The sequence below is a fragment of the Desmodus rotundus genome, chromosome 3 (assembly GCF_022682495.2).
Source record: "Desmodus rotundus isolate HL8 chromosome 3, HLdesRot8A.1, whole genome shotgun sequence".
Lineage (NCBI taxonomy): Eukaryota > Metazoa > Chordata > Mammalia > Chiroptera > Phyllostomidae > Desmodus > Desmodus rotundus.
Window position 1 is genome coordinate 196,308,411 of NC_071389.1, and position 25,446 is coordinate 196,333,856.

Here is a 25,446-nt window from a genome sequence, read left to right on the forward strand (position 1 = left end):
ACTCATAGTGGAGGAAGAGGGAAGGAGGAGTTTGGTGGTGTTTGTAACGTGCTCCTTTTTTTCTTTTTCTTCTAGAAATTTGCACATTTCTGGGTTTCTACCTCTCCCCCACCTCACTTAAATGGTGCAGTCAGTCCCCTTATGCTGGAGCTCTTGAATTTTCCCCCGAAAGCTCTGTGTTTTCATCTCCTATTCCCGATTTTCCTTGATTCCAGGAAGCCACACACCTTCTGCCTCTGGTCCCTTCTCAGCCCTGACTCCGAGCATGTGGCCCCAGGAGATCCTAGCCAAGTTCACGCAGGTACAGCAGTTGCAGCCAAGCACCAGTGGCTGTGTTCCCAAGTTGTGGTGCCCAAGGGGACCTGCTGCTGCAAGCTCCCAGTGGGTGGCAATTCTACCCTATTCACACAGTCAGAGGCCACCATCAGAGATGGCATCTTAGCCCCACGTCCTCTGTGAATTGGTCATTAGGTTGGAGTATTAGGGCACTGTGCACTCAGTATTATTGGGACACAAGTGCATAAAACGTGTTCCTTGCCTTGGTCTGATTTTGTTTGACCTTTGGGGAAAACAAAATGCCGAGAGAATTTGAGAAGGTAGTGGCCCCTGTAGCTGAGTTATGAATACAGAGCCTTCGATCTGAGTCTGGAAGGCTGGGTGGAGCTTCCGCAGGTGGCAGCATCATGGGTGGCGTGTTCAGAGCCTGTGGGCCTAGACTGGAGGCTACATGACAGACTCTTCCTTATCCTGGGTCTAGAGGGAAGAGTCGGCGGAGCTACCGGAGTTCTACTATGACGAGTTCGGTTTCCGAGTGGACAAGGACGGTGAGAATGAGTCCCTTGTGTGTAATCTTGCAGGTGTCCTTGGGGAGGACTCCAGCTCCAGTGACTCTCATTATGCAGATCCCCACGCAGTTTAGTTGACCTGCACTATTCAAACCCAAGTTGTTCAGGGTTAGCTGGTGGTTGGCAGTCTGTGCGCAGAGAGCCGATGGCGGCTATACACAGATTTTTGACTGTGAGGGCAGATGGTCCCCCTAACCCCTGCGTTGTTCAAGGGTCAGCTGTGTATGGACACCTGTGATTTTTTTAGATTAATTTAATCTTTATATGATAACAAAAGCAATGTTCCTTATAGAGAAGTTAAAAAATACAGAAAAGGATAAAGATTAAAACAATTTAGCCCTGGCTGGTGTGGCTCAGTGGATCGAGTGCGGGCCTGCGAACTAAAAGGTCATCGGTTCTGTTCCCAGTCAGGGCACATGCCTGGGTTGCCAGCCGGCACCCACATGATGCGGATCCCAGCCAGCAGGATCCTGGGTTGTGGCAGCAGTAGACAAATACACACAGACTACAGAAACCCTGTGGATAAAAAGGGACGGCATGGCCACTCTCTGAGTGAGAGAGGGCATGAGGGCCAGAGAGAGCCCCCGAGAGAGAGCTGACCCCTGCCTGGACAGGCTTTTATTGCTTTTCTGGGCACATTACATCGAGGATGGTCCTCATTCACTATGCACAGGTTCCCTGTAGGTGATTACCTTTTACAGACAACCAAGGACAGAATACTGCTAATTACTTCAAAGAGAAGGATGTTACAGCTCAAGGGGGAAAGTGGTTGAACTGGTTACACTCCATACTTGGGTGGTTTAGCACAGACTTTAGGAAGTTAAAGATACTCAGTAAACATTTGCTGCCTCAATCCAGGGTGAGGGAGTTTTAGCAAGAGCAAGTCTCATAGCAGCCTAGGTACAAAGCAGGCCTGATTCCCCACAGGAGAACCTGTCCATGGGCGCGGGTCTGGCCTGCCGAACCTCAGACCCACTGGCTTTTCCAAGTGGGAGCTGGGCCATATTTCCCACGCGTGGAACAGTTCCCTATATCCACACATTGATGTTTCTCTCCCTCTCTTTCTCCTTCCTTTCTCCTCTCTCTAAAAATAAATAACTTCTTTAAAAAAAGATTAAAACAAATTAACCTCCTGAAGATAACTGCTGACATTTTAGTGTACCCTTTTCTGGTTTTGTGTTTATATCCATATATACTTATCATGTGTATTTTTTTGCCTTTAAAGTTTTAAAAAATTTTTGATTGCAGTTGACATGCAATATTATATTAGTTTCATGTGTTAGCATAGTGGCTAAACATTGATGAACGTACGGAGTGATCCCCGTGGCAAGTCTAACACCCACCTGGTACCGTGCGTGATCATCACAGCATTATTGACTCCGCTCCCCATGCCGTGCTTCACATCCCCGCGATTATTTTCTAGCTACCGATCTGTACTTCTTTCTTTCTTCTTTTTTCTTTTAATTTTATTGGGTGACATTGGTTAAGAGGGTTATATAGGTTTCAAGTGTACATTCCTATGATACACGATCAGTATATTGCATTGTGTTCCCATCCCCCAAGTCAAACCATCTTCTGTTACCATATATTTGGCTCTCTTTACCCTTACCACTCCTCCCATATACATTGCTCATATATTGCAATATTATGCTGTGAGCACTTTTCTGTCACTTAGGGTGTCTTTAAAAGCATAGTTCTTCAGTGGCTGCATAATATCCCATTATAGTGGCTTTATCATAATATTCTTATAATCATGCTTCTGTAAGTGGGCCTGCAGGTCGTTTCCCATCCCACAAATATACCTGCTGGTTCCTGAGCGGACTATTGGAAAAGCCATTTTCCAGACCCCAGGATGGCCTGTCACCGGGGTATAACTGTGACTACACGATTTTAATGGACTAAAACCAGTCATCTTCAGGTCATTCCTATTTCCAATTCTAACTTTTCCTTGTTCTCTAGTTGGCAGGCAGATATTTGGAAGTCAAAAGCTGGGCCTGAGAGGAACTCGGTGAACCTTCTAGTATGATACAAATATTCTGTATCTTGATGAGGAGAATGTTTAGACACTGGTTTGATACTCACCAAAACGTACACTTAAAATGTGTGCAATGTACTGTATGTAAGTGCATTAAAGGTGCAGTTTGAGAAAGCCGAGGCTGAGTGTATGGCATTAGGATGAGGAAGAACGAGGCTCTCTGTGGGGCTGACTCACAGTGAGGCTGCCAGGTGGCTGTGAGAGCCTCGTCCACATTCCCTCAAGCATTTCGAAGAAGGCCGACTGTTGTCCAGCCTCCACTGTTGTATTCCCAGTGCCCTGGACAGAACCAGAGGCGGTCTTGGCCTCGTGGAGTTTCCTGGCAATACGTAAACAAATATATCATATGCGGGGGGCAACGAGAGCTGTGAAAAAATTCAGAACTAGAGAGGTGGGGAGGTGGATTGTATATAAGGTGGTGAAGGAAGGCTTTCCCAAGGCGAAGACATTGGATCAAAGATTGGGAGGAGAGGGAGGCAGTGAGTATAGCCAAGGAAGAGGAACAGTAAGTGCAAGGGCTCTGGGTGAGAGCAGATTTGGTGGGGAATAGCTGAAGTGGAGAAGGCAAGAAGAAGGTGGGAGATGGGGACTGGGAGAGGACGGGACAGCACGAAGTGGGTCACGGAGCCTCTACGCATCTGAGTGAGGCGGGTGGGTGGGTGGCACTAGAGAACTCTGAGCAGTGACAAGATCTGACTTGTGTCTTCAAGGGCACTCCGACTGCTGTGTGGAGGTTTGCTTTTAGAGGGGCCGGGGCAGGACAGGGAGGACCCTCTAAAGGCTGTAGTAGTGAATCAGAGGAAGGGTGGTGGCTTGGACGAGGGCAGTAGTCACAGGGGGGTAGGAGGGAAGAGATTCTGCCTGTGCTCTGAGGGCCCAGCCAATAGTATTAGGTGATGGATTGACCGTGGGGTAAAAGTGGAGGAGAAACCACAGGTGATTCTGAGGTTTAGGTCTGAGTATCTGGAGAATGGAGACGAGTTTGTGGATCTGGGAGAGATCCTGGAGGGACAGGTTTGGGGGAGAGTGAAGAGCTCTGGTTTGCTGGTCCAAGTGCTGCTGGAGCCATGGGAACGGTGGCTCTGGATTTCAGTGGTGGATCTGGGCCCTGGGCTGAAAGCCCAGTGACATTTTCCTTCCTTCTCTCTCACCAACCTGTCCCTGGGTACTCCCCTGGCAGATGGGGCTGACCCTACTTCTAGCAGGCTGCCAGCTGTATCTCTGATGGAGGACCCTCCACAACGGCTACGGTGGCAGGCCCACCTGGAGTTCACCCATAACCATGACGTGGGCGATCTCACCTGGGACAAGATTGCCGTCTCCCTGCCCCGCTCAGAGAAGCTCCGCTCCCTGGTGCTGGCTGGCATCCCACACAGCATGAGGCCACAGGTGAGGCTGTGGAGGCCGGACCACAGAGGGCCACAGAGGGCTCAGGTGTCCCACCAAAGACTGAGTGCTTGTCGGCTCCTCCCTTCAGCTGTGGATGCGGCTCTCGGGAGCCCTGCAGAAGAAGAGGAACTCGGAGCTGTCCTACCGGGAGATGGTGAGGAACAGTTCCAACGATGAGACCATTGCTGCCAAACAGGTGAGCTGTGGGGCACGGGGGCCCTCAGGAATCATGGGTGGTCCTGCAGGTGGGGGGTGGTCTGCCTGGTGTTACAGGAGCCCCCTTGTTGGTCTCTCCTTGGCAGGGGTGGCCAGGGAAAGCACAGCAGCTGCATGGCAGCCCTGGGAGGCCCTCTCACACACAGACTGGCACCTTCGGGGTTTCCTGTAAGCAGCAGGGAGAACTGTCACCAGGGCCATCTAACCTGTTTAACTGGGTGCATATTAGGATCACCCAGAGATTTTAAATACAGATTTCCAAGCCCCATTCCAGAGATTCTCATTCCATAGTTCCATCCTAAAGCCCAAGAATCTCGTTTTATTTTTGTAAGTTCCCAGGTGAATTGGGTAGAATCAGTTAAACATAAGCTGGGCTCTAATCCTGAAGGGAAGGGGTCAAAGAATCCCCATTCCTGGGAGAGAAGCCCACCTGGGGTATACCCCAAACAGGGGTCTCCCAGACTCTCTCCTAGGTCTCAGGTGTCAACACATGGCGGGTGTGGACCCACCAGCCTTCAGCTGTGTCTCACAGGGTTTTGTTGTGTGTGGGCTGCTGACAGATTGAGAAGGACCTCCTCCGCACCATGCCCAGCAACGCCTGCTTCGCCAACGTGAGCAGCATCGGGGTGCCCCGCCTGCGCAGGGTTCTCCGAGCACTGGCCTGGCTCTACCCAGAGATTGGCTACTGCCAGGGCACAGGCATGGTAAGCACAGCCCAGGAAGCAGAAGGGGTGTCCCCAAGGGTGCTCTCCAGGCCCCCAGGGGCAAATAATCTCACCATATAGGGCAGTAGGACACGAAGCAGGGGTGGAGGTGGGAATCCCCAAGGAGGGCCGGGCCTGCCAAATACAGTGGTTCTAAGCCTGAGGAAGGCACATGGTCTGTAACTTGATCCTCAGAGCGGGTACTGCTTCTAACTTGTGTGGAGACTTGGGTCAAGGCCCCTTGTCCCCCTGCCCTGGCCAGGTGGCCGCCTGCCTCCTGCTGTTCCTGGAGGAGGAGGACGCCTTCTGGATGATGTGCGCCATCATCGAGGACCTGCTCCCTGCCTCCTACTTCAGCACCACCCTGCTGGGCGTCCAGACTGACCAGCGGGTCCTGCGCCACCTCATCGTCCAGTACCTGCCTCGCTTAGACAAGCTGCTCCAGGAGCATGACATCGGTAAGGAAGGGATGCCCTTCCTCTTCTCTGGGGTCAAGGACAGACCTGAGGCCTCCTGAAAGAGCCCGCAGAGGACACAGCCCCTGGCCATCAGGGGTGGGGGTGGAGAAGTGAGCTCCTCTGAAGATGGCTGATCCCTGGACACAGAAACTTGCAGTCTTTGCTGCTCTTGTTCTTTGATGACCTGACACCTGTCACCTCCCTCCCCTTGGAACAGGGTGGGCCTCTTGCTTTTTGGGAGATATTTTTCACCTTTCTGCTCACTCATGTGCTTGGGGGTGCCCCTTCTCTCATACTGTTTCCTGCTACTGTCCCTGGTTTGTCTATAGAGCTGTCCCTGATCACGCTGCACTGGTTCCTCACGGCCTTCGCCAGCGTGGTGCACATTAAGTTGCTGTTGCGCCTCTGGGATCTGTTTTTCTACGAGGGCTCCCTGGTGCTCTTCCAGACCACGCTGGGCATGCTACGTCTCAAGGTGCTGCTGCAGCCCCCATTCCACCTGGGGCCATGCCACCCAGCTTCCCAGCTAAAGACTATGAGTCCTGTGTCCCAGACACAGCTGTCCTGGTGCCCCTTCTCTGCGCGATGCAGGGGGATCCGGGCTTCGGCATCGTGTGGCCTAAGCACAGGCCCCTCCTGACAGCTACTGCAGGGGGGTGGTCTCTTGGGGCCAGGGACTCCTTGGGCTCAGCTGATCATCCCGGGAAGTCACACATGCCAAGGGATGATGATTGGGCATTGACTCCCCACTCCTTCCCCTCACACGGCCCAGGAGGAGGAGCTGATCCAGTCAGAGAACTCGGCCTCCATCTTCAACACGCTGTCAGACATACCCTCCCAGATTGAGGATGCGGAGCTGCTTCTGGGGGAGGCCATGCGGCTGGCAGGCTCCCTCACTGCCGTAGCTGTGGAGACCCAGCGCCGCAAGCACATGGCCTATATCATTGCAGACCAGGGCCAGCTCCTGGGGACCAGCACCACCACCACCCACCTCTCTCAGGTGGGCCTGTGAGGGAGGAGTCTCTGCCTCACCCACAGCATGGGTGAGAAGTTCTTTTGAGGAAGCCCAGAGAGTGAGCCCTTCCCCATCTGCTGCCCCCTCCCCAGCTCAGCACCCAAGGCCAGGCATGGCCCAGCAGACCACAGCTGTGGAGTGACATGCCCAGTTTGGGTATAGGGCAGACCCAGCTTTGAACTGACAGGACATTTCTGATGAGATAGCATGCCTGAGAGGCCCTGGGCTGTCCCATGCAAGGGCTCGGTTCCTTCCCCCAGTACTGAGATGCCCTCCACTTGGCTGGGCACTGGGTGTCCTCCTGATGCTGACCCGTTCTCGTGCCTGCAGGTGGTTCGTCGTCGAACCCAGCGGAGGAAGTCTGGCATCACCTCCCTGCTCTTTGGTGAGTATTATGCCGTAGGCCGCTGGGCCCAGCTCAGCGGCTCCCTCCTGCCAGCCAAGTCTAAGCTTTTGGAGCCTGGGGTAGGGGGCAGCGAAGAGAGAGGACAGGGGGTTATCCCTTCATCCTCATACTCCGGGATGGACTCTGAGTCTCCTTGCAGTTGGGAAGGGGGCTGGGCAGGAGCCATGGCTACCATAGCTCTCTGGGCCTCTCAGGGGAGGATGACCTGGAGGCGCTCAAGGCCAAGAACATCAAGCAGACAGAACTGCTGGCTGACCTTCGAGAGGCCATCCTGCGCGTGGCACACCATTTCCAGTGCACTGACCCCAAAAACTGTAATGTGGTGAGTTGCAGGTTCCCTGTCCTGTCCTGTGCCCAATGGCTTGACTTGAGGGCTCTCCTTCCCCATCCCCAACCTGAGGCAACTTTTCCTTGGTGGGCCTTCTCACTGCTCTGGCAGGAACTGACCCCAGACTACAGCATGGAGAGCCACCAGCGGGACCATGAGAACTACGTGGCCTGCTCACGCAGCCACCGGCGCCGGGCCAAAGCCCTGCTGGACTTTGAGCGACACGACGATGATGAGCTGGGCTTCCGCAAGAATGACATCATCACAGTATGTAGGGCAAGCCTTGGGAGGTGGGTGCTCAGAGGCAGGTGAATCCTAGTTGTTGGGAGCAGGTGCCATTGGTCCTGCCACCTGCTGGCCCCAAGGCTGCACCAAGTTATTCAGCTTCACCCAAGCCCTCTCCCTGCCAAGAATTTCCATCAGCCTGGCTGAGGATGAAACCAGAAGGTGTGCAAGCCACTGGCCCTGGGCAACCAAAGCTTTGCCTCCTGTTCTTTTCCTCTGCAGATCATTTCTCAGAAGGACGAGCACTGCTGGGTGGGGGAGCTGAATGGCCTGAGAGGTAAGGCCTTGGTCTGGTCTCCAGGTGGGGGAGGTGGGCTGGGCAGTGCAGCTGCTCACTCTTTGTTGCATCCCTCCTGCCCTCCCACCCCTCACCAGCAACTGGGCTGAGCCTGTCCTCAGCACCATTGGGGGATGTGTGGGTACACCGGGCTCCTCACAGGACTCTGCCTCCCCCACAGGTTGGTTTCCAGCCAAGTTTGTGGAAGTCCTGGATGAACGGAGCAAAGAGGTAAGCAGGGCACAGGGTGGGGCTGCCCCAGGGGATGCTGTTCCTTCCACCCTGGGAGGTCTGTGCCCTCCTAGCCAGGGCCTGTGTCCTGACCAAGTTATGGCATGTGGCCATGGATGTGAGGATAGGGAAAGAGGGTGGCTGGTGATGTGGGTCTGGGGCCTCTCAGACCCATTCCCCAACCGTCAGTACTCCATCGCTGGGGATGACGCAGTAACGGAGGGGGTCACAGACCTTGTGCGAGGGACCCTCTGCCCAGCCCTCAAGGCCCTGTTTGAACACGGACTGAAGAAGCCATCCCTGCTCGGGGGTGCCTGCCACCCCTGGCTGTTTATTGAGGAGGTGAGTCAGCAGCTGGACCCATGTTCTACACCGTCCTTCTCCCCAAGCCCCTGAGCTCTGTGGAGCTGGCGGCAGGAGCTTTTGGGGTGCTTTGCACTTAAATGGACCCTGTGGTTTCGACCTTGGACCTACCCAGTTGTCCCTGACACTATCCCCCTGCCCTCAGGCAGCAGGCCGGGAAGTAGAGAGAGACTTCGACTCAGTGTATTCTCGCCTGGTGCTGTGTAAGACATACAGGTAACCAGGCCCCAGTCCCCTACCCTGGCAGGGTGTCCATCCTGGCATCCTTGTTGGGGGAGAGGGAGCAGCCCAAGCCTGCACACCAGGCAGCTTTGGTTCCCCACGTCCCCAGGTTGGATGAAGATGGCAAAGTTCTGACCCCGGAGGAGCTGCTCTACCGGGTAGGTGGGGCCTTGGGTGCAGCCTGGCTCCTGGGCTGGCAGCTGGGGGCATCTGAGTGACAGCTGTGTCTTGCAGGCTGTGCAGTCTGTGAATGTGACCCACGATGCCGTACATGCACAAATGGATGTGAAGCTCCGCTCCCTCATCTGCGTGGGGCTCAAGTAAGTGTCTGCTCCTGCTGCAAGCATGATAGTCCACAGTTGGACAAGTGGCAGCCTAGGCTTCGGCCCTGGGGGGGCAGGGGCCTGTGAGCAGGGCCTTCTAGGACCCTGAGGAGGTAGACAAATGGAAGGTGGCAAGGGTGACTCCCAAAGGCCTTCCTCTAGCATAAGACCAGCTCTTGCTTTGTGGCCAGGGAAGGCACTTGATATAACCCCCCCCCCCCCCGATTTTAGCAAAGTGACCAGTGAAGGGACTTGATATAACCCCCCCCCCCCCCGATTTTAGCAAAGTGACCAGTGAAGGGACTCCCTAGAAATGAGTCTACTGTAGCAAACTAGGGAGGGGTGCCCTGCCTGAGGGGCCTTGGGCATTTGTGAGGCTCAGGACTGGGTGAATGAGATGTTTCTGGATTTGCCACCACCTGGGGTGGAAGGAGGGGTGGTCTGCAAAGGAACAAATGTCCCTGAGACAAGCCCAGGATGTGGCTGTGACCTCACCAGGCTAGTGAGTATGTGTTTCACTCTGGACTGACCAGCAGGGCTCAGGGCCCCTGTGCCTGGCAGGAGGTGGCAGGTGTCTCGAATGCAGAGAGAAAGGACGAGGAGGGAGAGGGGCTGGGGCTAGAGGAGCTCTGGAGTGGGGCTGGCCCAGCCCAGCACCAGAGGGCAGAGCCCCACCCATGGTCCTCAGAAGACCCTATGGATACCCCTATCCCCAGTGAGCAGGTCCTACACTTGTGGCTGGAGGTGCTCTGCTCCAGCCTGCCTACTGTGGAAAAGTGGTACCAGCCTTGGTCCTTCCTGCGCAGCCCTGGCTGGGTCCAGATCAAGTGTGAGCTCCGGTAAGGACCTTGCCCTGGTGCTGGGCTTCTGGAGCCCAGTCCAGTGACCCTGGGGGTCAGAGGTTGGAAAGAGCCAACCTGAGGGTGACCGGCAGCCTCCCCTTCCTCCCAGTGTCCTCTGCTGCTTTGCCTTCAGCCTCTCCCAGGACTGGGAACTTCCTGCAAAGAGAGAGGTAGGTGGTTGGGGTTGGTCCTTGGCCCAGCAACCTGTCTTTTTCCCAAAGGGGCTGCTGTGGTGGGTGTGCTGGCAGATCAGTCCAAACACTTCCTGGGTGGCTGAGGCAGGGCCCCATGGTTTCGCCTGAGTGCTGGCATTGCCTGTAAAGGACCACTCGGGCTCCTGCCACCTTGGGCTTCCTCGCTGTGTACCCCAGCAGCCCATGCTGTGCAGTCCCAGACAGTGAGGGGCTGTCCCTGTGTGCAGGAGGAGAAGAAACCCCTGAAGGAAGGCGTCCAGGACATGCTGGTGAAGCACCACCTTTTCAGCTGGGACATAGATGGGTGATGTTCTTCCTCCAGTGGCCCTGTCATGCCCAGGCCTCTCCCAACCCATCAGCTACCAGAGCAGCTCCTTCCTCAGCAAGAAAGCAGCACTGCCCTGCTTTGGGACAGGGACTCAGTGGCCCAGGCCTAACCCAGCTGCAGGAGCAAGGGACGAAGACACTGGAGCTTTGGCCAGGTGGCATGGCAGGGAGATAGGGGACACCACCCTGGAGCAGAAAGTGGGGGGCCTGGCTCAGTCTGTTCCTCCCAGTGTCTTTATGGAGGCCCCGAGCCCCACCTTTACTACTTGTACTGCTCATAAACCTCGTGAGGAGGTCGAGAGCCACCAGTCAGTTTTCACTCAGGAAGGGAATGGGGGTGGCTAGAGGCTCCTTGGCCTCTTTGGTTTGTAAATAAATTGTCTCTGAGAAAGCACCGTCCGTCTTTGGTCCAGTAGGGGCCATGGAGCTCTATGTCCAAGGTTCTGCCCTTTCTGGAGTGGTCTAGAACGGAGAGCCTGGCTGGGAAGGTGGGGTTATGTTGTGGCCCCCAGATGCTAGGTGGTCTAGGGCCCAGGGCTCAGGGCCCAGCTGTACCAACTACCTTGTCCATAGATGGAACACAGACTAACAAACTGGGGTTTCTGTTTTTATTTTAAAAAGTTCACACAGCTTCCCCACCTCTGTCCCAGCACTGGTTTTGGTGACTCCCTCCCCAGGCCCATGTGAAAGACAGTGACAGGCGAGAAGGGAGGCTGAGCCCATAGCCTGAGGGCCACCTCTGGCCCCACTATGTGGCTAATGCCCCTCCTGTCCCAGGGCTGTGGTGGCTACAGTGAGGCAGCAGGATGGAATGTGGGCAGGGGACCAGGAAGCACCTCTGCCCTTGTGGCACTGATAAGGAGCAGGATAGGTGGGGTACAGGCTGTGATGGGGTGTCTACATGTCAAACACACGTGAAGGGTGGAGCTGGGGACCCCAGAAGAGGTGGTCTCCAGGCCATTCCGTATGTGCACAGTAGGATGGGAGGGAGCTGCATCCACTTCCTACCCCCCAAAAAATATATGTATATATATGTATGGCGATATATAATATAGAGGTATGTACACCTGTACAGAACATGTTTGCTACCAACCACTAAATGGTTACACTACACCAAGACATTAACATGGCAGCTTCCCCCGCCAACCCCCCACCTTCCCAGAAACGTGGGGTCGGCATCACCAGAAATGGGAGGTAGAGGCCCAGCTTGTTTCTTCCCTCACAGGGAAGGGAGGGGATTCATGCCTTGCCCACCTGAGCAAACTGCAGCCAGACAGGTTACCTCCAACCTCACAAAAGGAGGTCAAATAGAACACCCCCGGCCTGTCCAGGTCTCTCAAACCCAGGGATGGACCAAGAGCTGCTGCTTGGCAGCTTCTCTTCAATGAGCCTGAGCCAGGGAGGGGAAACAGGGCCTGTGATTGTCAGGACTCACGACCACGCAGAGAGGCTGAATCAGGCAGGAGAGAGCTGAGCTCCCCAGAGTTCCTGAGGCTCCCAACTTCCAGCCCTCCAGTCCCCTGGCAAACCTGAAAGCTACAAGCAGGAATCCCAATGTAGCTGCAAGTCGTGGCCATCAAGAAAGTCTGTGGAGAAGAGGCTGGGTGCTGTGGTGCTGAGCGGGGCCAGGCTGAGCACAGGGCCACCTGATGACAACTCTAGCCAGTCCATGCTGTCCAGGTGGCTGTCAGCCAGGTCCAGGCCAATGCTGCTGGGCTCAGGGGCAAACTGCAATTCCGAAGTGTCCATGGGTGAGGGGGGGTGGTCCAGGATGGCAGAGCTGCTCAGCATCTGGCTATGGAGGTCATCAATGAGGGAGAGGGGCTCAGGCCCCTCATGTCCACTGGTCAGTAGGGGCAGCCCTGTGCTGCTCTCCAAGAAGTCCTCCAGGCGCCCAGGAAGGGCAGGTGAAGCCGATGGAGGCAGGGCAGCCTGGGGAAGCTCGGCAGAGGGTGGGGAGTGTGTGGCCAGGGGTGACCCGCAGGCTGCTGTCGAGGGAGGCTTCTCTTTCCCTGGCAGGGATGGTGGCTCCTTGAAATCTGCTGAAATTTCTGGCAATCAAGGAAGTAAATGGATGTCAGAAACCAGGCCTGAATAGGACCTGAGGTTGGACCCTACCTTATACCACGTACAAAAATTAACTCAAAATGGGTCAAAGATCTAAATTTAGGAGCTAAAACTACCAAACTCTTAGAAGAAGAAAACACAGGGAGGAAATACTCATGACATTGGATTTGGTAACAACTTCTTGGTTATGATACCAAAAGCACAGGCAACAACAGAAAAACTGGACTATAGAAAAATTTCAAACTTGTCACTCTCAAGAGAGTAAAAAGACAACCCATGGAATGGGAGGAAATGTTTGCAAATCCTATTATCTGATAAGTGATTCATATTCACAATAAAGAACTATAATTCAACAACAGAACCCAAGTGAAAAATGGGCAAAGGACTCATAGACATTTCTCTAAAAACTATACAAATGACCTATAAGCACATGAAAAGATGCTCCACATCACTAGTCATGAGGGAAATGCAAACCAAAACCACAATGAGATACCACTTCACACCTACCGGGATGGCTATAATCAAAAAGAAAAGTGTTGGTGCCATGGAGAAACCTGAACCTTGTATACTGCTGGTATGAATGAGGTGTAGCTGCTGTGGAAAAGTTTCCTGGTTCCTTGAAAAGGTAAATATCAAAAACCTTATGATCCAACAAACCCAACACCACTTCTGGGTATACAAGCAAAGTGAAAGCAGGGACTCAGAACAGCAGCCCGTACACCCGTGTGCACAGCAGCACTCCTCAGGGTAGCCAAGAGGTGGGAGCAACTCAGGTGTCCAGTGGATGAACAGACCAACACAATGGGATCCCTCCCACATGATAAAGTATTAATTCAGCCATAAAAAAGAAATTCTGGCACACACTATTGTGTATGAACCACAAGGGCACTATGTCAAGTGAAGTAAACCAGAAACAAGAGGACAAATACTGTATGATTCCATTCATACAAGGTCCCTAGGGGAGTGAAAATCATGGAGAGAGAAAAACAGAACAAAGGTTATTACCAGGACTTGGGTGGGGCGAGGAGGGTGGGTGGAGGGAGGCATGTGTAATGGGTAAACAGGTGTCAGTATAGGATGATGAGGTTCTACAAATGGCGGATGGTGGGGATGGCTGCACAATACTGTGAATGTACTTAATGCCACTGAATGGTAAGTACATTTAGAATGGTTAGAATGGCAAATTTTATGTATGTTTTGCAATAAAAAAAGTTACGAAGAAACAGGCTTGCTCCCCATCCCTGTAGGTCCTGTCCTCCCTCCCACTCGTCTCCCATCCCAGCTGGACACATTGCTCTCACCAGATGACCAGCTCCCTCCAAGTCAACTTGTCAACCTGCCACCAGTGAGGACGCTGCCAGCCCTACCCACTCAATTCAAATGCCTTCTTCTGGCATCCTCGCCACTTCTCAGTGCTCTGCTGGGTGCAGGCAGCACTCCCCTCCCTTAATCTGCCACATCTTCAATGCTGGGGCTCAAGGCCGGCTTCCTCTCCACTTCCTGCACAAGCTCTCTGTTCCTGTCTGGCCTCATCCCTCCCACTTTTGGTTCCTGTCTGGACACTGGGAACTCCTGAAGTTCACAGCCAGGCCTCTCCAATTGCCTCCCAGCCCAGCAGCCTCAGTGCCACCTACTCTTGAAAGAAATCCACTTCAGGTCCCACTGCAGACCCCAGTGTCCAGGGAGTCTCCCTAAGATCAAAATCAATGACCAGCTTTTGAGCTGTTTTTTTTTTAATTGAGATAAAATTCACCGTTTTAAAGTATACAATTCCATGACTGTACTCTCACTTTATTCTACCACCTCACTTAACCCCTACTGACATAAAGCAGTTAAAGAGAAATTCCACACTCTTGCCTGCTGCCACTCATGAAATCCCCATGCTCCAACCTGATGCCAACCCTGCTCTGCTGCCCTGTGCCCTCCCTGCACTTGGGTTCCCCTACCCCACACCACCAGGTTGGCCCACTGGCATGCAAACATGCTGCCCTTTCTTTGCTCCCCTTTGCAGGAAGCCCTCTGCAGGGCGCTCAGCAGACCTGCTGCTTCCCACACCTGCTAGCCCCTATTCAACCTACAACTAACTTGCCCACTGTAGCACCCTGGCTGAGGTCACCAATGGCCACCAGATCTTGGTGTCTGTCTTCTCTGTCCATTAGCAGCCCTTGGCTTCAGGCCTTCACTCTCCAGAGTGCCCTCCCCACTTCAGCCAGCCTCATCTGCTTGTGTCCCCAGCTTGGCTTCATTCTCTGCTCACCTAGCCTCGCAGCTCTGACTGCCAATCTAGACGCCAACAACTCCCCAGTTACTGCCCTGAACCCAGGCCTCACCTGGGCTATGCGCATGACTCCTCCAGTCTCAGGACAAATCTAAGCCCAACTGAGGCCGCACCTTATACAGCCCCCCACACACCCCACTGGAGCTCCCCCCAATCACACAGCTGCATCCTGGTGACTCAGGCTGAAACCCTTGATGCCATCCTTGGCTACATTCTTGTCCTCTCGCCACACTCCTAATCCATACAGAAATCAAACTGGCGCTCTCCACAGTAGACCCTCACTCCTTCTGACTCCTCACTTCTCCAGTTTGCTGCTGCCTCCCAGCGCCTGCCCTCTGTCCCCTGGCCTGGATCACTACAGTGGTCGTCTTGCTCCTGCCTTTCCAGCAGAAACAATCCTCTGCTCAAAGTTGTGCAGTACATTCTGGCACCTCCACTCTGTACACACAAGGCCTCCTGATCTGCCCCTGCCCCGACTTCTGACAACCGCACCTGCTCACCAACCACCCACCGTGCACCTGAGATCCTTCCCTCCTTTTCATAGCATTTAGTCCTATCTCAAATGACACAATTTATTTATTTTGTCATTTATGTCTCACTATTTTGCTCACTGCTGTGTCCCAGGGCTGCAGGGACAGTGCCTTCCAGGCACTGGGTCTGGGTAAAGCAGAGGAGTGTTGAGGCTACACTTCCCCTCCCTCAGGGTCTTGCCAAGGCCCTGGAGGCGGGGTGTCTTAGCCCTTGCTGTGTCCAAAGTTCAAGGCCTGTTGCCTATGAAGTGTTCAATAACCAAACAAAGAATAATTGGCCCAGTGAGGGTTGGAGACAACCTATGGAGAAAGGAAGCGGCGGGGGAGGCAACTCAGGGGTCTAGACTTTACCTCCACTCTGAATAAGAATGTCAAACAGGTCATCCATCTGTTGACTCGAGGAACCATTTTCCTATGGGAGAAAAAAGAAAAGGTGAAAATCTACAACAGGAGACCCCCAGCCAGGATCAGGGCGTACGCCCTTTCCCCTCTGCCCCTGAGCTGACAGCCAGACCCAAAGAGCCCACTGACCTAAGCTCAGGCTCCAGCGCCCACACTCACCCCACTGGACCAGGCCCCGGCATACCTGCCTGAAATGGCCCAAAGCCTTTCCCAGGGCATCTGTGACCTTACAAGACGGGTTCCTGCCCACCCCTATCCTCCAGCTGAGCTTGGAGGGACTGTGGGAGCCCAGCTCTGCAGCCTAGGCAGCCACCCACCCTGACCAGGCCTCAGCCTACCTTCTTCACCTGCTGTCTGGGCTGTTGGTTCACAGCTTCCTCATAGCCAGGTGGCTCCTTCTTCAGCAGAGAAGTGGGGGTCCCAAAGTGGGGCTGTGGCGGTGTCTCCAGGTCCATCTGGGCTGGTGGGCCAGGGGCTGGAGAAGCAGGCTGGGACAAGGGCTGGAGGTGAGAACAGTGAGAGAAGAGAAGCTGTGGTCGGGGGAGGGAACCAGCCCCGGGCGCTGTACACTAAAGGAGCACAGGTGGGAAGGCGCCCACCTTCCAGGCCAGGCCAACTTGGCCAGCTGCACTGGCTTTCAGGAAGCTTTCATAGAAGCCATTGGGGAAAAGGGATCCAGGCTGGGGGGAGGCCCTGACCTCTGACCCTGCAGAGGGTGGGGCTCTGGGCTGGTTCCCCCTCTCCTCCCTTTCTGCCTGAGGCTGCTCAGAACCACCATCTCCCATCCTGAGGTGCCTGGTTCCTGTCACTGTCCCCTCCATCCTGGAATTCTGCAGGGCTGAGAGCCCACACAAAGCCGAAAGGCTGGGTGGAGGGAGAGTTTGGGCTATGAGGGTGGCAGCAGCAGCAGGAAGCCAGCTGTCAATGACACTGTGGTATGGGACAGCTGGCCCCTCTGAGGGGAAGGAGAGGAGTGAAACACCAGGCTCAGCCCAGTGCCCACCCCCCGGACGCCACAGCCAGATCCTGGGCCAGAGAGCTGAGCCTACAGCCTCTCCATGACACTCTCGGGGCCCCATCCCACGCCCACGGAGCAGATGCAGGAGTGGGCCTGGCCTGGGGGTGGGGGGCTGCTTCGGAGCCCTTTGCTAGGGTACAGAAATGTTCTGACATCAACAGCCAGAGGAGGAATGCAGCCACTGACGGCTCCACCCTCACGGCTGTGGGGTCATGAACAGGTACCTTAACGATCCCAGGTCTTAATACCCTCTTTGATGACATGGGGCTGGCAATCCCTCATTTTGAAAGGCTGAAGGGGAAGTTTAAAGGAAGCAAGCTTAACCTGCCCAGTCATGGGGGCTCCTGGTACACAGGACTGTCATTAGAAGCACTCCTTCACAGACTCCTGTGTCCTCTACCCCTGCCCACAGCCAGGTACCTGCTGGGGACTCCCGCTGGCCAGGCCAGGGCTGTCTGCATTCTTATTGGTCACGGTGAGGACAAGGTGGGTCCCTGTGGAGTCAGTGATGATGGTGGGAGGTGCGACCCCCTTGATGAGGCCAGAGTCCTGTGGGCCCAGAAGCAGCTGGGGTGCGGGGGCCGGCTCTGGCTCGGGTAGCACAGCTTCCTGCTTCACCACCACCGCAGGGGGCACCAGGGCACAAGTGTCTATGTGGTGGGTAGTAGGGGCTGCCAGGCTGGGGCTGAAGGGGTGAGCAGGGCCCAGGGGCTGCTGGCTCAGCTGGCAGCTGGAGAAGCTATTCTCTTGCTTCACTGGGACACCAAGAGGGGTGGGAGCTGGGGTAGGGGCCAGGGCAGGCTGCTGGGCCCGCTTCTCCTGCTCCAGCTGCATCCTGAGCCACTCTACCAGCTGCTGCTTCTGCCGGAGCATGCGGGTCAGCTCCTCGATCTGCTTGTCCTTTTCCTGCAGCATCTGGTCCTTGTCACGACCCTCCAGCTCTGCCCGCACCCCAGGGCTCACACAGCAGGACCCAGCCCGAGGGCCCTCCTCCTTGACAAGGATCTGCAGTGGCGAGGTCTGCAAGGTGAGCTGGGTCAGTGGAGATGTTACCATCTCGCCAAAGGTGTCCCCAGGCGTGGAGTTCTCATCACCCGTGCTGAGCAGTGAACGCTCTGAGGGAGTGGGAGACACAGGGGGTGTGGAACCCGTGCTGCCAAATTTCACCATTCCGTTGCTGGTCACTGTGGCCACCACCACCTCTGCTGGGGCCAGGCCTGCTGCCACCAGGGCAGGCCCCGTGCTTAGTCGGGCTGCCGGAAAGGCTACCACGACCTCGCCAGCCTTGGGCAGGATGGAGGTGGCAGCAGGGACCTTGGGGGCTCCTGGGGCAGGGCTGACTTGTTCTTGGTAGGCACGCAGGCGTTCAATCAGGTCTGTCTTGGTGCCTGAGACGGGCAGTGACCGCAACTTCAGCTCCTGCTTCAGCTCTGCCACCTGCAACAGGGTGGAAAGTCAGGGCAGCAGAGGATGCCGGGAACTGGGTCCAGGCAAGAAGGCAGTCAGAGAAGGACAAGCTCTCGTGTCTCTCAGGCCTCGCCTATTCAGGCCTCACTGGCCACTTCACATACAACAACCCCTCGGCCCTCCCACAGCCCTGAAGGGTGAGACACGCGCCCCAGGCCCAGCCAGCTCCCTTTCCCTGTCCTCACCACAACAGAGGCCTAGTCAAAATGCTCCCTACCCCCGCACCTGGGTAGGACATGCCCTCAGCTATCCCCTGCCCCAGTATGATGCCTGGTGCTCAGTGAATACTTAATGGACTGACTGGATTTTACAGATACAAACATTATGCTCACAGAAGGAAAATAACTTTTCCAAGCTCACAGCGCTAATGAGCAGCAGAGTTAGGAGCCATATCCAGGTCTGATGGACTCTGAAGCCCCTGTGCGGCACCGGTGTCTTGCTGCAGTCAGGGCATGATGCAGGGCGGGCCAGGAGAGTTTGTTCAGAGGACAAACTTCCAAGGGAAAATCTGACGCTTTGTTCTTCTGATCCGGGGAGAGGCAACAGGCCAGGCCCCAACACGACCCACCCCTCGAAGGCCATGGGATCCGAGCACGCGCTGCTCCCCTCCCAGGCAGCTTCAGCACTGGCCCAGCAGGTAGGGGGGTTGGGGGGGGGGCATGGCTGGTGCTGACCAACAGGGTGGGAAAGGCGGGTGAGCTGAAGCGGACAGCCCCAAGTCTCAGTCCTGGCTCTGCCCCCAGCCAGACTTCCCCCTGAGACACCCCTGCTAGCTCATCCTTAAGTAGGAGGACACTCCCTGTCTCCCACACTGCCCTGTAGAGGCCCAGGAAGAGAAGAGGTACACAAGGGCTGGGTAAGCCCCAAGGCCCTGGACCAGGGCCAGGCAGGCCTTGGAACAGGTTCCAGGTGCCTCTGCCAGAGACCAGAATCTGGAGCACGGCTTGGCCTTCCATGACCATGGGTACTGAGCTGGCTGCTTTCCCTAACTTTCAGGTGACCACCTACCTTCATGTCATCCAGATTGGCAGGCAGGGATCCTGGTTTGCCAGTGAGTGAGGTGCTGTTCTGACGTGCAAGCCCACTAGGCCCGGGGGCACCCGAGCTGGAGCCGGTACTGGTAGTGGAAAGACTGCGCATCACGGGGGGCCCACTGCTTGCCAGAGCCTCACTTGCCGGCCTGAGGGAAAAAGACAGGAGTGAGCACCCACCAGGTCTCCTCCCTCTCCCCCAGGGCTGAGCAGAGGGGCCTGGGATGAGGGGTCTGCCCATAGGCCCTGCCTGGGGACTATTCCTACAAGATTCAGACAAAAGATCCTTGAAGACTGGGGTTCACCCACCCCATCTGCCTGTCTTGGGGCACCCACCGTGGGGATGGGGGGTGGGGACTGTGGTGGGCTCCTACTTTGGCGGGGCTGGCAGGATGGTCTGGTAGTTATAGTGCTGCTGCTGCTGCTGGTTGAGGATCTGCAGCTGCAGGAAGAGCTGCTGCTGCTGCAGGATCTTGGCATAGGAGGAGTCCATGGGGGGCGCCCCCTTGTCCTGTTTTTGGTCCGGGGGGATATACTGGTGGTACTTGAGCTTCTTCACCTTTGGCTTCAGTTCCTTGGCTTTCTTGCTGCGCTGCAACTTCTCACCGGCAGACTTGGGTTGGCTTTGCTGAGGGCACAGGAGATGGAGGGGCCGTCAGGGGGCAGTCCTGGGCCTCTCAGAGGTAGGCCCCCAAGTTGGAGGCTGGTAGCCATCCCACTGCAACAGAGTGGCTTCTGAGGAGGCACCATCACCCACCCTGCCTAGTCCCCCTCTCCTCCTACTGGACCGTACCCCTCCAAAAGCAGAGGCCTCATCAGTGGCCGGAAGTGTCCCAAGGAGGGGGGCAAAGGCAGACTGAAGGGGAGGCCTCCAGGCTAAGGGAAAATCAACCAAAAGCAGACATCACTGTCATACCAAGCACAGAGTGGACATGACAAGGAGGTAAAAAGAGCTGGTTTCTGGAGCTCGTACCACCCACACCAGGTCCTTTACAGAGACTGGGTCACACAGACCTGCAGGAACCCTGCCTCGGCAGGGACTCGCAAGTCAACTTGAAAATGAGGGAACAGGCTCAGAGGCCACACAGTGACTTTGATCTCGCCATGTGAGGGGACCTGGGACCCAAACCCAGGACTCCAAAATCTCTGTCCCTTCACCAAAGGGGCCTCAAAGACCCCCAACTGGCACACCAAGGACTCGGTTGACCAAAAAGGGTAGCAGGTCATGCCCGGGAGGCCTGTGGTTGTCAGGAAAGGTAGAGCTGGGATAAGGGCGAGTGTCAGCAGGGGCGTGCCAGGCCAGGACTGTGGAGAGCCTAGAGGATTTTGGGCTGAGAATGCCAGACGGAAGGGTGGGGACTTGGTATAAAAGCAGCTGGGGTTGTGACCCAGTGGCATTGGGGATGAAGCAAAGGTTTGGGAAGATGGACAAGAGGAAGAGTGGATAACAGGAGCACGTGGCAGGTGAGCAGTTGAAGGGTTTACAGCTTTGAGCTTTGACAACTATGACAATAGTGTTCGCTTTGTGAGTCAGGAGGAGGTTCTGGTTTTGCTAGGGAGCATGGAAAGAGCGAGAATACAACAGAGCTGGCAGAGCACCCGGGCGCATGGAGATGGGCCCCTGGCGAGGACCCAGAGTAAGGCTGGGGAGTGAGCAGTGGGGCCAACAGGGAGGGAGGGTAGAGGCTGAGGGCTGGGCCCGGGAGAACCCCACCAAGAGGGAGGGGCAGAAGGAGCCAAGGGAACAGCAGCCACAGAGGAAGGCAAGGGACAGCAGGCATGGAGAAAGGAGCACCACCCAAGGGTATCTGAAGCAGGTGGGTGGCGAGGGTGGGAGTTAGGGACCTTTGAGGAGGTTCACTGGCAAGGCTGGGGGGCCAGCCCACAAAGGCTGAGGCCCAACTCAAAGAAGAGGAAGTGAAGACAAACACTTTCAAATGTGTGGCGGTCAAAGGCAGGCACGGGTCATATGACGAGGAGCAAGTCTGAGGGAGGAACTTTGGGGGAAACACTAACAGCTGTGGCCAGTCAGGAATAGACCACAGAGGCAAGAAAAGTACCCACCGATGAGGGAGCAGCCCAGAGCCAGGAGCATGCTCTGAAGCACGGGCAACCAGGCCAGAGGTGCCGCTGGCTGCTTCCTCTGGGACTCGGGAAGCCTCAGCAGGCAGGCAGGCTGAGGGGCGGGGCAGCAGATCAGGGAGCCCCACGGACAAACACAGCACCCAGAGGTGCAGCAAGGGCTTAGCTAACATGAGAGAACAGGAACCTGGCCAGCTCCAAGGCTGTGAGTGACAGGAGCAGAGGACCACGGATGACCAGACTCCCAACCAGGGCGGGAGTGTCAGGGGACTAGAGGACAAGACCAGGCAGGGAAGCAAGTGGTGGCAGGGAGGGAGGGAACCTGCCCAGCAGGAGCACCGACTAGCTTTCAGAAGCCCTGGAGGCGGGAACTCTGCAGGGCAGGGAAGACCAGACAGGGCTCCTGGTGCCCAACTGCCGCTTCAGGAATTTCAGGTCAGGTCTGAAAGGAGAATGACAACAAACCCCTGTCCCTGCCAGCTGAGTGACCTTGGGCCTGTCACTTCACTTTTCAGCTTTGTTGCTGGTGGAGCAGGCTCTCCAGTGCCTCACGGGGAGGGCAGAAATAAAAACCCGGCATGCCCAGTCCAGAGCCCGGCACGCTGTGCTGGGTGAATGGGGGGGATCACTGCAACAGCCAGTTCCTCAGAAGCACCTCAACATTACCTCAGTGGCCTTTGCTAAGCCCTGACAGAGGAGCAAAGATATGCACCCCGCCCCCTGCAGCTGTCCCCACACGAGGGTGAAGTCACAGTCACAGTCGGGCTCAGAGGGGCATGGGGGGCGGGGTGGGGAGGAGAACAGTCAGCTAAAGGACAGTACCTTAATGAGCGTGGGGGTGGGCTTGGCAGTGGGGACCGTGGTTCCGTTGGTGAGGCCGGGAGGCAGAGGAGGCTGCTCTGCCAGGAAAAGCGCTTCTCCAGAATCCGGGCCTGCTGGGAGTTGAGACACAACCTGAGAGAGAAGGGGGAAGTGAGGAGGGTGAGGCCATCCCCAGGTGGCAGTGCATCCAGTCCTGCTCTGCCTGGAGGTGGGTGACAGTCACTTCCTTAGGTATCATCACTGTCGGGGCAAAGGGAACTAGAAAAAGGAGAGACAAAGGGTGGTCGGGGTGGGCCAAAGAGGCTTATGAATCATAGGTGGCCCACTGTCCTCCCCCTGGGACCACAGGCTGGCTGGAATGGCCACCTGCTGCTGACACCTCCTTTCCCTGGAGCAGCCAGCTCTTGAGCTACCAGGGCAACACCCTCCTACTCCCCTGTCTCGCCTGGTCCGAGCGAGGGGCCTCAAACTGGGCAGCTCCAACAAGTCCAGGGCCCATAGGAGCAGGGGAGGCATGCAGAGCAGGCCAGCTCACCTGAGTGGGGGGTACAGAGGTGGCACTGGGCAGTGGCTCGCTGACTCGGGCTTCCAGGGGTGATGGCACTGAGCCCTGGGACTCATGGCTGGCAGGCTGCTCAGGAGATAAGGCATCGCTGCTGTCCTCGTCGAAAGAAGAGCTGTCCGCTACCTTCGGGTAATTCACCTGGCCCACTGAAAGCCAAAGCCAGCGTAAGACTCCACCTCAGGGCCCAGGGAAGGGGACGAGGGGCCCTGCTCACCAACCAGAGGCTGTCCCAGACAGGTGCCCATCCTCCAGCCCGCTCAACCCCCATGCCCCAGCCCAGCGGCAGACAGAAGGGAGACCAGCAGCCAACCTGCCTGGTGGGTCCAAAAGAGCTCTAGGAAAGCGCATCATCACGACTCCGAAACAGGCCGGGAAGAGTTCCACTAGGCCATTACAGTGCTCCCCTGAGCAAGGAAAGGCCTGACCTTTCACCTCTTGCTTTTAACTCTACACTGCAGTCAGTCTTGAAAGTTCTCCCCTCCCTCCCTCCAACCTGCTACCTCCTCTGCCTCAGTTTCCCCACTGTTAAAGGTACTTTATTTCCATCCTGTAGCTGCACACAAAACTCTCCTCTTCCCCAGAGGCTTGTGGACCCTGCAGTGAGGTCTCAGAGTCAGTAGGAGGGACCTGTGGGGCACAGGTAACAGCCTCGGGACAGCAGCTCCCCTGCCGGCTGCCTGAACAACAACCAGGAGCAGTCCAAGGAGCCTCTTGGAAAAGGAACACTTGCCTGTCCAGGTGAGACAGGACCATTGGAAGGATGGTGACCTCCCTTTAGTGACTCCCAGAGACCCAAGGCCACCAGAAGAAAACCCATCCTACAGGCTACAACCACTCTGCCCTGCCCCACGCTGGGCTGGGAGGGACATGAGTGCAGGTGCCTCTGGGGCCAGGCTGGGGCCAGGCTGGGAGGGAGAGGCAGGAGGAACGATGTTCTGGTGTGGAAATCCCAGGATCCAAAGAAAAGGAAAGATGGTAACAGGGACAAGTAGAGTATTTCAAAAGACCCATGTCACAACCTCCGCCTCAGCACTGTCTGGGGAAGAGGTTCTGCACCAGGCTGCTGCCTTCCCAGGAGGAACCAAGGCAGTGACCACGGCACAGAGGTGAGCTGTTGGCCCCACCTGCGAATCTGCTGTGATGGGAAGACCACAGAAAAGACCACAGGAACAAGAATAAGCCAGCAACGCGCCCAGCAGACTCTTTCCCTCCAGGGCCATGACCTGAGGCTCTCTCCTCCCCTGGGGCCTGGGAAGGAAGCCCGTAAGTCTGTCCCTCCACCAGCCGACTGTGGTGATGGAGCCGGGCGTGCCCATGGCTGGGCTGGCTCACAGCCCTCTCATCTGTCCTGGCAGGGGCACATGCACAGTGCACGAAGGGAACGGAGGCTGCTGACCACCGTGGACTTCATGACAATCACACACCTAGATTTTCTCCCGTGATGATCTACTCCCAGTGACACAAACAGCCACACAAGGGGCCCAGGATGGAGGAGCTGCAGCTCTACCCTCTGGGTGCCTCCAACCCAAGGAAGCTGCCAGTCACACTGCAGAAGCCCAAGGACCAATGCAGGCCAGGGTCACTGCAGCCTGTTTCTCTCTACCGTGGCCAGCTGTGGGCTGAGTGCAGGATGTGGAGAAATGGAGATGGGTCCCTGCGCTCTGGGCCTTTATGGCCTGGCTGCCTTGGAGCACAGAGCATGCCCCGCTACAGGGAAACGCAGACGTGGGGGACGGTGAAGAGTGGCTCAGGGGAGACTCTGGAAGAGAGGCTCTTCACATGAATCCCACAGGTCAGCTCGGGGTGGCCTGGAGAAGAGGGTGTACGTGGGAAATAAGGAAAGTCCCTCCCAGGGTCCCCTTCTCTCGGGCTTCAGAGCAGTCTCAGCTCCCTTCCCCGCCCCTCCCATCTCCTGACCTCACCCACAGCCTGCTCCACTTTTCCCAGCCGAAAAACCCGTGCTGACCTACCATCTCCCTCTTTCCCTTCTCCCCTCACATCTTGAACAAATGGACCATGTTCGCTATCACCACTTCCTTACCCCTTGCTCTTTCCTCAACCCACATGATCAGCCCTTTCCCAGCAAGTGCTTCTTTCTCTCCATGGCCAAACTAAACTAGTCCCAGGCCTGAAACGGGCCATGCTCCGCCAGACCTCCAGGACATGGCCCCTACTGTCCCCTCTGTCTGGAATGTCCTTCTGTACTTCTCCACTTGACAACATGATTCAACCTTCAGGTTGACCCAAAGTGTGTCGTGTCACCTGTGGTACTTTCCCAGGCACTGCCACCGTCCCCATCCCTGAGAGAAGCCCATCCCACCGCGCTTCCTCTGCACCTGACACACAGCCCACTGTTCTGTGGCGCCCACTGCAGTCCTGCCAGCTGGTCTGTAGTGGGCGTCACTGGTAACAGCAGCAGCCCTGCAGCCCTTCTGTGAGTCTGCCCAGGTACCAACGACTGCGCCAGGCCTCTTGTCCTGCAATCCAGGTGACTTAGCTATGTCACAGGGCCATGGCCTTTCTGCTATACAACACTGGCATCTGCTCAGGGGCCAGACTCAGAAGTCACTTGTTTATACATCAGTCTTTACCCGTTGAACTGAATTCTTTGAGGAAAGCATCAGAGTTTATTCATCTCTGTAACTGCAGGACGTCACACAGGGCCCAGCACACTGCCAACTCTCCACCAACAACACCGTTTGAGATTTTGGCTGGCTGGAGAAG

General features: G+C 56.1%; 2 protein-coding genes across 7 annotated transcripts in view; one reads left to right on the forward strand and one right to left on the reverse strand.

The window, feature by feature from the left end:
• The window catches only part of SGSM3 (small G protein signaling modulator 3), a 44,591-nt gene extending 33,737 nt beyond the window's left edge, over positions 1–10,854 (forward strand). For all 4 annotated transcript variants that reach the window (XM_024579238.3, XM_071221097.1, XM_045187000.2 and 1 more), the window contains 20 exons: positions 216–301; positions 758–824; positions 4,061–4,269; positions 4,358–4,465; positions 5,046–5,189; positions 5,452–5,647; positions 5,977–6,122; positions 6,420–6,647; positions 6,993–7,047; positions 7,263–7,390; positions 7,508–7,663; positions 7,904–7,958; positions 8,140–8,189; positions 8,379–8,531; positions 8,698–8,768; positions 8,884–8,932; positions 9,009–9,094; positions 9,814–9,936; positions 10,049–10,109; positions 10,361–10,854. In XM_024579238.3, the coding sequence (XP_024435006.2) occupies positions 216–301; positions 758–824; positions 4,061–4,269; positions 4,358–4,465; positions 5,046–5,189; positions 5,452–5,647; positions 5,977–6,122; positions 6,420–6,647; positions 6,993–7,047; positions 7,263–7,390; positions 7,508–7,663; positions 7,904–7,958; positions 8,140–8,189; positions 8,379–8,531; positions 8,698–8,768; positions 8,884–8,932; positions 9,009–9,094; positions 9,814–9,936; positions 10,049–10,109; positions 10,361–10,441 (2,252 nt within the window). In that variant the 3' untranslated portion in view covers positions 10,442–10,854. The remainder of the gene's footprint in view (positions 1–215; positions 302–757; positions 825–4,060; positions 4,270–4,357; positions 4,466–5,045; positions 5,190–5,451; positions 5,648–5,976; positions 6,123–6,419; positions 6,648–6,992; positions 7,048–7,262; positions 7,391–7,507; positions 7,664–7,903; positions 7,959–8,139; positions 8,190–8,378; positions 8,532–8,697; positions 8,769–8,883; positions 8,933–9,008; positions 9,095–9,813; positions 9,937–10,048; positions 10,110–10,360) is intronic.
• Positions 10,855–11,004: 150 nt separating this feature from the next.
• Positions 11,005–25,446, reverse strand: part of MRTFA (myocardin related transcription factor A) — a 100,668-nt gene continuing 86,226 nt past the window's right edge. For 2 of the 3 annotated variants that reach the window (XM_045186999.3, XM_045186997.2), the window contains exons 6-13: positions 22,693–22,868; positions 22,158–22,289; positions 19,628–19,881; positions 19,231–19,402; positions 17,176–18,192; positions 16,076–16,237; positions 15,687–15,747; positions 11,005–12,511 (exon numbers count right to left, since the gene is read on the reverse strand). In XM_045186999.3, the coding sequence (XP_045042934.2) occupies positions 11,997–12,511; positions 15,687–15,747; positions 16,076–16,237; positions 17,176–18,192; positions 19,231–19,402; positions 19,628–19,881; positions 22,158–22,289; positions 22,693–22,868 (2,489 nt within the window). In that variant the 3' untranslated portion in view covers positions 11,005–11,996. The remainder of the gene's footprint in view (positions 12,512–15,686; positions 15,748–16,075; positions 16,238–17,175; positions 18,193–19,230; positions 19,403–19,627; positions 19,882–22,157; positions 22,290–22,692; positions 22,869–25,446) is intronic. The other variant, XM_045186998.3, reaches the window with a different exon arrangement.